Genomic DNA, 12,852 nt, shown 5'->3' on the forward strand with positions numbered 1-12,852 from the left:
CCCTGGTTTGCCGGTTGACAGAGGCATGTGTGACCCCCAGGCACATTTTTGGGGGGCCTGTATAGCTCAGAGCCAGGAAAAAGGGTGTTTGCTTGGACAAGACTGTCCTGCTTCCAAATGAGCAGCCTGAATCAGCTGTTTCACATGAAGACAACACAAGGAGCCCATGGTTGCTCTGTGATATTCTTATACGGATGGGGAAAAAATCACTATTAGCAGAAAAAAGGGAGAGAAGCCTGAGGCTTCACAGAGCATCTCTGACTTTGAAAGGGATATGGAATTTGAGGAGAGAAGGAAATGGAGCAAGGCTCTGGTGGGTTCCCTTAACCCACTAGCGTATCTTTCCTCGTCCCTGCGTGCTTCTCCACCCTTCTGCACTGAAGCACAGGCAGTGGTCTCCCTGGGCAGGTATCCAGGGGCAAGCAGCATCCCCACCTGCAGTACACTGGGCAAAGGGATCCATCCCCTCACGTCCAAGCCCAAGGAGAGCAGGTCACATGCCTCCACCTTTCCTCCCCTTCCAGCATCAGCTTCTGGACCACATCTGTTCACACGGCTGCAAAGGTTTGTTGCTGTGGCCAGAGGTCATCATGCAGCCTGGCACAGCTGGAGTCTGTGTCTCTGACATGGCTTCCCCCATGTCATTTTGTCCCCCAGTGTTTCCAGGGCTTACCCTGGCCCTGTATGGCTAGGGTTGTGCCCACCAGCACGGTACATGGGGTGCACCTGGATGGGGTTTCCCCTCCTCTCACACCATATAGCTGTGCCCTCCCATTGCCCCACCAGCTGGAAAGTCTCCACTGACTTTCTTCATAAAGGTCCATGGATGCAAAACTGTATTCACAAGCACATAATTACCATGCTGGGTATTTTCTCCTCTTAATTAGCAATGCCGTGGTGCTTTAATTGCTCAATTAAAGTTGCCCATGAGGAAGGTTTAAGGTACATTAAATTTGCTGATTGGTTCATCAGCACGAATCCCACCAACTGGAAAAAAATTAACTGGCTTCCAGATTGCTAACCAGACTCTCCAGATCCATTTCCACCAGCTGTGTGCCACAGGAGGCATGAGAGAGCCCAGCAGCAGAGGGGTTTGTCCATGAGGGGCCAGCAGTCCTTCTCCTATTCCCATCTCTCCTTCGGTTTGGGAGCTAGTGCAGAGAGACTCCCAGCAGTGACAGCCTTGCTCTCTTCTCCTTGTCCAGAGGACCCAGGACATTTTTTCAGCTTAAGCAGAACTGGGTAAAGTCTACCGCCAGGGCCAGATCCTCATTCAGCCACACACATTAGACCCCTCTTTAGTAGCTGTACTTGCTCAGCCCTGGCAGGCTGCAGACACCCATCCTCATGTGCAAATGGGCTGATGGAGCAGCAATTGCTTAATTGCTTAATTGTTGCTCCCTCATCACTGTTTTCCAGCCAAAGGCAACAGCCAAGCTGAAGCCCCTAAGCACCAAGCAGAGGGAAAGCAGCCGGAGCAATCAGGACACCTGGAGGCTAAGCTGTCTGGTCCCAAACTTTGACAAAAATGTCTGAACAGCAAGTCCCACACCTGAAACCCATGGATATACTGCAAAGATGCTCTTTGGGATCTGCGTTTCTGCCAAAGGCTCATCCACCTGCTCTGACAGCAGGGAAGGGGGCCTGTCCCTTCTGTGTTACCCTTTTTCATTTGTTCATTAAAGAAAAATCTTCCTGGGAGATTCTCCGCTCCTGGAGGTCTCCGTGGCTGGTGGCTGGCTGGCTGGCTGGATGAGTTTGTGTCAGCTCCCAGGGAGCAGCACCATGACCCGTAGCCATGACACTGCTACCGATGGTCCAAACTGACTCTGTGCATGTACAATGTGTGATCAGCTAAATAGCTTTTACCCCAACTTTCCAGTTTTGCTCACTGAAAGCTGGTGACAGGTACAGCCCAAGGAATAATTCAGATCTGCTCCAAAAGGCCCGATGCAAGGGCCATAGCCCCAAAGCTGCCCCAGAGAGGATCTGGCCAGGGCTGGTAGGAGGGGTGTGGGGAAAGAGCCACTGTCCTCACCTGCCTGAGCCTCCCTGTCCACCTCTCCATCCATCCACAGGACATGGTACGCGTGCCCCGGCTCTCAGCCTCATGGCTGTTTGAGGAGGTGGCTTGTGGGTTTCTTCCCTTCCCACAGAAGCAGACCCAGGGTTAAAGTGCTCCCCTTTCTCATTTCTCTAATTGCACTGACCTTATTGAAATGGGTCTCTATTTGTCCTGTACAGCAGCTGCATATAAATAAGGTGAATTATGCTGATTGTCTTCTTATCTGATAAATTGCTGGGACAGATCCTTTTCACTTACGCTGTTGCTTATTCTGCTATTTAGGCAGAGCAGTTGCTATTTGCTGTGTGTAAGAGATACTAACGTGTCTTGCTGTGGACTGATACCTTTCAAGGAGGAAATAGCAGCATATCTGAGGCTGGTTGTGGTTGATGGGGGATGAGAGGAGCAAAGTCCTTCAGAGCCTTGAAACCGGAGGGGGAAAGCGAGTGGGGCAACAGGGCTGTGCTGCCCCGGGAGAGAGACCCCAAGGGGTTTCATCCTTGGGGTGGCTGTGGCAGAAGATGCCATGGGACTAGAAGATGGGAATTTTAGGAGCCAGCAGACCCCAGGACCCCATCAGCAGCTGTGGCAATTCATGCTCAAAGCTGGTTTCTGCCCACTAAGGCACTGCAGCACCCGTGCTCAGCCACAGCTGGAAAAGGGGGTCCTGTGCCTCTGAAGGTAAATCAGACAGATGTAAGGGACAAATGTCTTGTGCGATGCAGGGCTGTGACACGTCTGATGCCAGGCTGGCTGGGAACCTTAGCGTGGTTCTGACCCTGGTGACCCTAGGCTGAGATCTGCTCCCCGCCTCCCATGGAAAGTGGCATCCTTAGGGCAAACACCAGGACATCACAACAAGATGAAACGTGTGCCTCCTGCCCAGGTAAGTGCAAGGGGTCAGAGATCCCCACCACCACCCTCCTGCACAAAGGGACATCCGAGGTGATGGCTGAGAGTAAAAGGGACAAGAGGCAGAGAAGTTCCCTGGGTTCCTATGCATCCTCCACCCCATCCCACCTCACCCCGTCCTTCCCAGCTCTGTGGCACAGCCTTCCTTCTCCTCCAAAGGGCTGGGAACAGCTCTGGCCATGATCTGGTTTCCTGAGCTGTCTTCCATCACTCTGGCAGGTCCTTAGAAAAATGAACGTTAAAGAGGAGGGGGAGAAACCTCCACTGTTCAAACATCTTTAGCTTTGACAAATAAGGCGTCCGGCTGTGAAAGGCGAAAGGAAATTAATTTGGAATCACATTTTAAACACTGCCATAGAGGCAAAGTATCTTCTCTCTAATTTTTTTCCCCCCAAGCAAAAAATGAATTTCCCTGATATTTATAGAAAGATTATTAGGGCCACAAGGAGTGATTTATATCATCTCATCCCTGTGACGGAGAATGAAAAATTGCTGGGGCGACAGCCACTGGAATCCTGCTTTTGTCCGCCTGACAATTAAAACGGCTAATTTCCAACTCCGACAGATCCGCTGGGGTTATAAATCATTCCGGAAAGGCACTTTTCACTGTGAAAAATGAACTCTGCCCCAATCAAGCACGAGAAGCTTAGATCAGAGATTTGCATCTATTTGCTTTCGTGTGTAAATATATGTACTCCAGCTCCACACCCACCAAAGGAGATGCTAGGAAGGAGGTGCTGGCCCTGCTCACTGATGCTGGGCTATCAAACGCCCTGTGCCAGGAGCTGCTGAGGATAAATTGGACAGGGAAGGCAGGAAGGCGAGGCAACTCTGAGGTCAGAGAAAGTCCAGTGACATTTCTGTCCTGCTTCTAATGACACAAGCCCTGGAGAGCTTCATGCAAGAGCATTGCTGGTTGAGCAGCATGGGTTTGAGTCCATTTGCTTGCAGAAGGGCCAGCTTCTGCCTCTGTCCACCCCATCCAGGGAGGCAGATTGGACCATGCTTCCTCCTGTGCCACACTGATGGGTGGGACAATCCCACCAGGACAGGGCAGGAGGGCAGAGAAGGAGCTTTCCCACACAGCCTTTCTCCCAGGAGAGAGACAAACATGTCCAAGGAAACACAGGACAAAGAGACAGGCTGAGCACAACACAGATCCTGGGGCTTCCCTCTGCCTCCAGCCGTTGGGGTGGTGACATCCTGGGGCAGAGTCTGCTGTACGGGACTGCAGGAGGGGAATGCAGGGAAGGGGTGTTTGGCCCTTCTGAACCAAACCTCCAACTCGCAGCTCCTTGCAGTCATGGGGCTGGGATCCAGCCGTCCAGGCGTCCCCGTGCACACTTTGCATCCCCTCTTTAACGTGGGAGAAGACGACCCTTTCTGAATTATCAGATCCATCCCAGGATGACTTTCAAATCAATGGTTGCAGACAGGAGGACTTTTGGATAGAAGCATTTATTCTGCCCGTCTTCCCACTCTGCATAGCTGGGGACCCACCGGGGCCGGTGCAGGTCCCAGCAGCACCTGGATCCGTTCCAGTCCGGCATCGGACGTCCTAACCTTGTGTCAAGTCTCCCTAAGACAAATGCTCAATTGAAATGACATTTCAACGAAACTCAAACAAAAGCCCCACACTCTTATTTGTGCTGCTCCCCTACACACGTCCCATAAAGAAACCGAGAGCAAACAAATCTGTGCAGAGGAGTCTCACGGGGAGCCCCGAGCGCCGTGCTCTGTACACACACATCCCTGTGCCTGGTGCACGGCTGCTGCTGGTCACCCCGCTTCCTTATCACAGTTTGTACAGTCGGCAGCTTGAAGTCTGCCCAGCAGCACAGAGGGCCCCCGGGAAGGCTCTCTGCACCCCCAGATGGCAGGGCTCTGCAGCAGCCCCGGGGAGGGGTGATGGATGGACGCAATAACCTTGTTTCATAAAAGCTCGGTGTTTTTCTTTTTGCTTTCCTTGCTTTCAAACCCCTTGCCACAGGGAAGCGAGCGGTGGGGCATTTTGGAGAGGTCAGGCTATGGTTTGCTGGAGTGCACTAGCGGAGATCTCAGCACCAACTGGAGCTGCTGGGGACCAGCTGGGATCTCTGGGCCACGCGCTCCACGGTGAGGAAAGATGGAGCCAGGGCAGACCCTGTCCCAGTGCCAGCCCCCGTTGCAAAGCCAGTCCCCATCCCAAAGCCGTGCCCTGTGCACCAGGATCTGTCATGGTTTGGCTCACAGGAGCTCCCAAGGAGCTTGCTGGTGGTACCAATGACACATTTTGGAAGCATGAAGCTGGCCAGCAAAGGCTTGGGCAGCCCTTGGCCTCCACAGAGGCTGGCTGTCCAAGTTTTTGTGAGCAGATTTCTGTCCTCAGCCCTTCCCCAAAGAGACAGGAGCCCCTTGCAGCCATCCCTCCCTTGCAGGCACCACTAGCGAGAAGCAGGGACTCACCCATGCAGGAATCCCGCTGCTCTTCGTAGCCAGCACTGCACACACACTTCCCGATGGGCACCAACCATTCTCCCTCGGCACTGCAGTACATTTTGGGAGTGTCCCTCTCCTCCGAATGGCCCACGCACTCTCCCCGCACTTCCACCAAGGAGGACGAATCTGCCCCAGTCACAGCCTCAGAGAAGGACGCCAAGTTCCTCACCATTGCCGGGCACTTCTTGTAGTACACCCGCACCGAAACGATGGCAATGCAAGCACCTATGTCCTGGAAGGCCAAGTAGAAACCCCTCTTGCTCAGTGGCCCCACGCCCCGGACCTCTGTGTTCAGCTTCAGGCGCCTAACCCCCAGGTCTACATTGGTGAAGCTCTCATCAGCTGCGATGGTGTCAATCTTCAAAAACTGGCTCTCCCGGGTGCTGGTGCCTAGGTCCCGGTCAGACTCCAGGTAGTAGAGGTTGAAAGTCTCCTTGCAGGTGCCCAGCACGCCCGGCATGCTGTTACAGTCCCGCAGCGTGAATTTAATCTCTGCATAGACCCGCCGCGCACCATCCCGTTGAACCCAGTTGGTCCGTAGCCAGTTGTTCTGGTTGGGGATCATGACATTACAGACCTGGTAGGTGTGGATGGGGCTGAAAAACTCATCCATTTCATTGATCGAATCCCACTGCGGGACAGAGAGAGAGCAGGTCATTCCAGATGTCCCTGAACACCGGGTGAGCACAGGGCATGCAAGACTCTGTGCCATCACCCACCCTGGGATGAACTCCCTCTGCTCCTGCATCTGCGGCTGGACGAGATATCACTGCTGCCACAGGCCAAGGGAAAATGAGGATGAGCAGATTTTACCCAGCACTGATTTGGGCAGTAGCTCTCACAGCCCACCCTGATGCAGAGCTGGGTGAAGTGCACCCCTCTTCACAGGTGGGAATGCTTGAATGAGTCTGATCTGATGGCAGAAACTGATGGCAGTGTGTGTTTGGGAGAGCTCCAAACCCTCCGGACCATGTCTGCAAGTCCCTTTTCATGATGCTCAACCTGCCATTCACAGCAGCAGCAGGAAGACACCTGCGTGGTGCTCACCTAGGTCTCTTCTGGCTCATGCAATCTCCATGCACAAAATAAACAGCATGCTTTCCAGCTGGAGAATGAGTTTCAGGGTGCATACCACAGGGTGAAGGGGAAGCATGCAGTGAACACAGGACTTCCTGGAAGAAACGGGAGTCCATGGGGGCTCTGAGCCCCCTTGCTCCCAGGCAAGACCAGGTCAGTGTCGTTCCTTGGTGCGAGCCCACAGTGCTCAGCCCAGCTGAAGGCTGGACGGGGGGCTGGCTCTGGGAGCCCAGGGGATTGCAGCTGGACAGTTCTGGGGTTAAAATTCAGTGTAGTGGTGGCAGCAAGGGGAGCTTGGGGAGGAGATGCTGGGCAAAAGCAGGTTGCAGCAAGCAGGATTGCAATGAAGGGGTGGTCAGGGTGAGTTCAGAGGGACATTCGCGTCATCCAAGGGAGGGATGCTAAGTGATTTTAGCTGATGAGAAGTAGTGAGATTTTTGGATACAAATGAGCTCCATAGCTGAGGGACAAGTTGAATTTAGTTGTTGGGGACTACAGGACACTTCTGGGTGCTCACTCTTGCCTTACATGTCTCCTTCTGCACCCTCTCCAACCCCACCAACCCCTCACCAGGACCCAGAAACCTTCCCTTCTCTGGGGGCTTCCCACCACCTCTTCAGCTCACAACCCTGTCCAAACCAGACACCCCAATCACATCCCATGTGCTGACTTTGGGACCCCTGAATTTTTCTTATGGGAGAAGGATGAGGAGGAAGAAGAGCAGAGGAGTACATCAAACCCTCTGACTTCTCCCTGGACTTAGCAACAGGCTTTGAAGATGCCTGGGTCCCACCACCATGCCCAAGTCCAGCTGTGAGGGGCAGCCCCAGATGCAGCCCTGCAGAATTTAGGGAAGGTACTGGCACCCCTGCAGCACTTGCTCCTCTGCCTACCAAACCATCATCCCCCACAGCCTCAGCACCCCTCTGCCTTCACCTTCCTCGTGCTCTGCCTGCACCGCCAAAGGCACCACCTTGGCACCACGTGTTCCCTGCCTGCCTGTGTGCTGTCTGGGGCAGGGGCTGGGGGACCCAAGCAAAGCTCCAGCAGCGGTGCACAGAGCAAGAAGACAAATCTTTTAAGCAGCATTGCAAGTATATTAAAATAAAACTCTGGGCTTGCTCTGATGGGGCAAAAATGGTGTTTTCTTATGTGGGTGGTGACCAGACAAAACCAACAGCAGCCCAGACAGAAGGAGCCTGATGCTCAGCTCAGAGATGGTGAGCCTGAAGACTTCACCCCTGTGATTCTGGGAGCTGACGAGGATGCACATCTGCTGTGACAGGCACCTGACAGCCTCGCTATGTGGACATCACACCTCCAGAGTGTTAGAGATACTGGAAAGGGGTTATCAGTGATACTTGTAAGACAGCCCGCTCCCTTCTCCCCTTTCAGGTGGGAAAGTCCTTCCTCATTTAATCTGCTCAGCCTGCAGCTCCTGGGGTTGTTGTGCCTTCTGCTAGTGCTGGGGTGATCAGAGATGTACATCTTCAAAACTCCCCCAGCATCTTGCATTTAGGAGAAAACTGCTCATTCCTAAAGAGCTTAAAGCAACCTGGAAAAGACAGCAGCTCCAGATGCAAACTTCAGTGAAAGCTCATTCAGAAGGGAACATGCTGCCAAAGGGTGTCAAAGTCAAGCCACTGCCAGGAGAGAAAAATATTTCTAGTTCTTTTAAAAAAAATTGTCTTCTGAGTTCCAGAAATGCCCAGGTGCATCCTAGGATCACTGAAAACCTGCTCTGCATCCCCGCACTGGGGTAGACAACATGGGAAGCGGCCAGGCTACCTGTGTGCTTTGCTGGAGGGGTGAGCAGCAGCACCCCTCTTACTATGCCTCAGCTGCCCCAATCATAGAGGTGAGCCCGTAGAAAGTGCTGTGACACCCAGGATACACTCCTGCACGTGGCCAAGGGGTACAGGGGTGCCCTGAAGTGTGTGCAGTAGTAGGCACAGCACAGCTCCCTGCACACCCCTGTACCAGGGCCAGTGGGAGTCAGCCAGCTCCCCGCTCCTGCATCAACGGGTGCACGCACTGCGGTGCTGCGGAGGGTGTGGAAGTCATTGTCGAAATTAATCGAGCACAAATTAACACAACATCTGTTTCCTGTCTTTTCCCTGCTGAGTTCCCCGGGGGAAGTGAGGCAGAGCTGCGCATGGGAGGAGACACACCGGGCGAGGGCAGAGCTGAGGGTGGTGAGCAGGGATGCTCCCTGCAATGCACAGCCAGCTCCCTCTGCAATGTCTGGAGGGCTCAAGGTTCTCCAGGAGTGTCCAGCAAGGGAAATATGAGGTTATTGTGCACACAAAAATGCCTTGGCCTCCAGCTAGTGTGGTTGCTTTGGGTCTCCAGACATTCACTTCTCTCCCAAATCTGGCAGAGGAGACAGTGCTCATGACTGCGAGGCCTTGGGACCTCAGTCTGAGACTAGCCCAAAACACCACGCCTGTGCCACTGGCGTATGGGACGAGTGCTCTGCCGTTGGTGGAAATGCACAGAGGGAAGGCAAGCCACCTGAACGGCTGGGTCGGATGCCACAGTTCCATCTTCCCAGCGTGCCACAATGCAACACAGGTCCCATGAACTCTTCCAGGTCCCAGGACCTGCTGGGCATTTGGGGTGGAGGGACTCACTTCAGAAATCCCAATGACTTGAAGGGTTTTTCTATTTCACCTTAATTACAGGCTCTTACAGCCAGCCAGAGGAGTCTCTGACGCTGGGTACTATCAGTTCAAGAGTGCAGGCACTGTGCACGCACCCAGCCTCCCCACATCGCCTGCTCTCGGCTGACAGTTTGAAGTGGCTTTTATTAAATGAAGCTCTGCCCAGCCCCCGTCATTGCGATAAGATCCCCTAGTGAGACGGAAATGAGGACATCATAATTAACATGGTGAGCGCACGCATTGAGGGGGGGACGGACATGATTGCATCTGTATTCAGGGGCTTGCCTAATAGTTTAAATTAAAGTCAACACTAGTTATAAAAAAATTTGCCAGATTATGGAAGGCAAAAGATGCAAACACCAGATATCTGGGCAGCTGAGCAAGGTCTTAGAAGTCTCCCAGGGCCTGTGTGGCAAAGCAGAGCAGGGAGGAGGAGGAGGATGAGGAGGAGCAGAGGAGGCAAACATGCAAGGAGAGACCACGGTCCCCCTGGAACAGCATCTCAGCCTCCCACCACTCTTGCAGTGCCCATGGAGGGAACCAAGGGATGAGGTCTCCCCAGCCCTGGGATGGCTTCCAGGAGGGATGCCAGGTCTGCCTGGCATGGCAAAGCTGCCACCGCTGAGACATCCAGCACTCTCCTTCACTCCCAAGAGCTGGCAGGTCCCTCACACCGCTGTCACTGAGAGAGGGGAAAAAAAAAGAGAGGGACGTTATTGCAGCTATAAATCATTAGATGGGAGGCATTAATGGAGATAATCCCCATGAAATCAGTCACTGCTGTGGCTAAGGAGGGATTTGTCAGGCAGTTAACTACCCTGAGTTTCACTGCAGGTGATTAACTCCTGGTAGTGACCAGCATCTGGGGAATTAGCAATAACCCAACATTTACTGAACAAGCACTGGGAGATGAGCTTTTATCTCAATTACTAGTCTAAATCTTTATTTTTCCAATGTTCCATTCCTACGCATCTTTTTTTTTCAAAGAAATAGAGTTTTGCTGCAGCTTGCCCTGTAATTTGCCGGCATTCCTGGATCCAGGCAGAGGCTCCAGCTTGGAAGAGAAACCCAAGAAATGGCACAAGGACATCAAAGTGACAGAAGGCAGAAGACATGGTCTGGGCAGATGGGAGAGCCCCAATATCTGTTGGTGCTCCGAGGAGAAAGACACGACCCTGAAGGGGGTTGAAATGGCAAGCACCTAGTGCAGCTTGGACTGGGGACAGGGTCTTTGCAGCGTGGGCTTGGGGCGAAGTGGGACCCGGCTCTGCTCCGCAAACGGGGCAGTTTACAGCAGCACTCTACACCAGCATGAAATCCCCATCCCTGATGTGCAAACACTGCTGAGACACCATCCTACGGGCAGAAATGTGTCATCCGTGCTCTAAGCTGATTGTTCAAGCAAATCTGGTGCCTTTCTGCCATTTTTCTTTCTGAGCTACTGCAGAATGAGGGACAAGCACTCTTGGCTAATTGTGCCCAGGGGCCTCAGGATTCATCCCTTTACCAGAATGGAAGGGGCAGAGATGGGGAGGTGCAAACCACCTCTGAAGGTCTCACCAGCAAAGCCAACATGGACCATGCCAGGCGTTGGGGCAGCTGCCCGGGTGGCAGATGCCCACCAGCTCTCTGGGTTGACCCCAGCCCATGCAGCAAGGGGGTTCTGGGGGGTCAGACCACAGAGGTGCTGCTGGGGGGCAGACAGGAGGCCATGGGCAGCATGGGGGGCCCTTCTCCAGCATTCAAGGTGCTCCCATTATAATTACCTTTTGCAAGGCATCATTCAAGCTCCTTAGATACCCTGTGTCTGAACAAAATCATTTTCTGTTTAACTTTGTAAATCAAAGTAGATGATACAATAATTATTAATAATATGTTGACTTATCTCATCAGCGTTTTAATTAGTCAGTAGAAAAGCAATTTGCAAAGGGGCCGATCAGGGTCCCTCTGATCCAGCAGTTCACGTGCCAAGCAAGGAGAGGGGAGAGAAGGGCAGTGGGGCACTGGGGCGTTTTGCTGGGGAGAGCTGGGAAACTGGAGGCACAGAAGGAGAAGGGGCAGCCTCTTTGACGGTGCTGATAAGAGTTTAATTTTCAATGCAAAGGGAATTGTTCTGGGGATGGAGTGAGCTGCAAAGCTCCTGGGAGCCCTTTGAAGTTATAATTGAGAGGAGCCGCAGCCTGCGGGACAGGGATGCTCCTGGTGACCCTTCCGCTTCCTGCACGTGTCTCCAGGGTGGAGGTGAGGCGGAGGGGGGGGGACACGACACCACACGACACGACACAACACAATTAATCCCCTGAGCGGCAATTACAGCCAATTACCCCTCAGTTAATTGTCTGGCAAGAGGAAATGTCAAAACAGGCCACACATGCCTCCCTGATGGCTTGACACTCCCCAGGGCCATGGTGCTGTTGACCCCCACTGTGCCCATTGCTCCCAGCCCCCTGCTCCTCTGCTCTTGCTGGACACAGCAAACCTAGAGAGAAAAAAAAATCCTTCCTGTAAGGCGAGCTCACCTTGCCCACAGGTGTGATGAAAACATAAGGACTTAGCAAGGGGAACCCTTCCAGTTTTGCACTGCTGATGATTCAGACGGTTGCCCTGGCTGTGTGGGCAGCTCTGGGATCTCCCAGTCCAGAAGAGGAAACCTGTGAGATGGTCGCCTTTTCCTCTCCTCCCCAGGAGCCCCAGAGAGATGGGACAGGACCTACAGGTGCTGGAAAAGCGAGCTGTAGGGCAGTAGGGACTGAGGTAGCAGACACAAGTCCCCTCCTTAAGCTCCTCAGGCTGGGGACTAGGGCTCTGTGCCATGCAAAGACCCAGCCAGAGCTACCCACCTCCCCGCTGTCACCCCTGCAGTGGCCCTGGCCTCACACAGGGCAGAGGAATGGAGATGTGGGTAAAGCAAAACCAAACACGACTTCAGCTGGGGAGCCAGGGTCAGCAATGCTGTCCCTTGGCAGGAGGATGCTGTGACAGATGTGTCTGTCCGTGGACGGAGCAGAGACGCTGTGGGGAAATCCTGCACCCTCCGGCACCCAGTGCAGCCTCCAGCTGCAGCTCAGGCATGACAGCCAGCAGGCAGCAAGGGAAGATAGCACGGGGAGGTGTGGGGCACTGCCACCTTCTTTCCAGCAAGAATATATGAATTAAGGAAACAGCAGCAAAAATAAGGGACCTCAAATAAAATCTGGCTTCACAGCACACCACCTTCATAGTACACCAGCAGCTGGGTTGTACCCAGCCAAGGGCTGCCAGAGTGACAGCACACTGCAGCAGGCAGGGACAGTCCCAGGGATGCCAGCAGCACTCCTGAGATGGTGACCAGCAAACTCAGTCCCTTTCCCGGAGCAGAGATCACACCCAGCATCTCTCCCACCTGGATTTGAACCCTGCTGTAGGGGCTGCTCAGGAGGCATCTGCTCAGTGCCAAACCATTGGCACCGAGAGCGAGTGTGCCACAGCAGCTTCTCTGAGACACCAGCACCCTATCCCACCTCCTTTCCAGTGATGGCAACTGGATCCAAGTGCAAATTTACTGCTCAGAAAGCACCTGGAGCTGAAGAAGCAGCAGGAGAGTAAAGGAATGAGATGCTCTTTTGGGATGATGTGATGCAATGGCCCATGGAGGAAGAACCACAGTCCAGACAAGTG

At 53.5% G+C, this 12,852-nt stretch overlaps 1 protein-coding gene across 4 annotated transcripts in view; it reads right to left on the bottom strand.

Annotated features, from left to right (window-relative positions):
* The window catches only part of EPHA8 (EPH receptor A8), a 49,372-nt gene that overhangs the window by 21,265 nt on the left and 15,255 nt on the right, over positions 1-12,852 (bottom strand). For 3 of the 4 annotated variants that reach the window (XR_008580090.1, XM_054849558.1, XM_054849559.1), the window contains one exon: positions 5,423-6,086. The exons of the other annotated variant lie outside the window; for it this stretch is intronic. Coding sequence is in view for 2 of the 3 variants with exons in the window: in XM_054849558.1 (XP_054705533.1) it covers positions 5,423-6,086 (664 nt within the window). In the remaining variant the exon portion in view is untranslated. The remainder of the gene's footprint in view (positions 1-5,422; positions 6,087-12,852) is intronic. 4 annotated transcript variants of the gene reach the window in all.

This window comes from Grus americana, chromosome 21, assembly GCF_028858705.1.
Source record: "Grus americana isolate bGruAme1 chromosome 21, bGruAme1.mat, whole genome shotgun sequence".
NCBI classification, from domain to species: Eukaryota; Metazoa; Chordata; class Aves; order Gruiformes; family Gruidae; genus Grus; species Grus americana.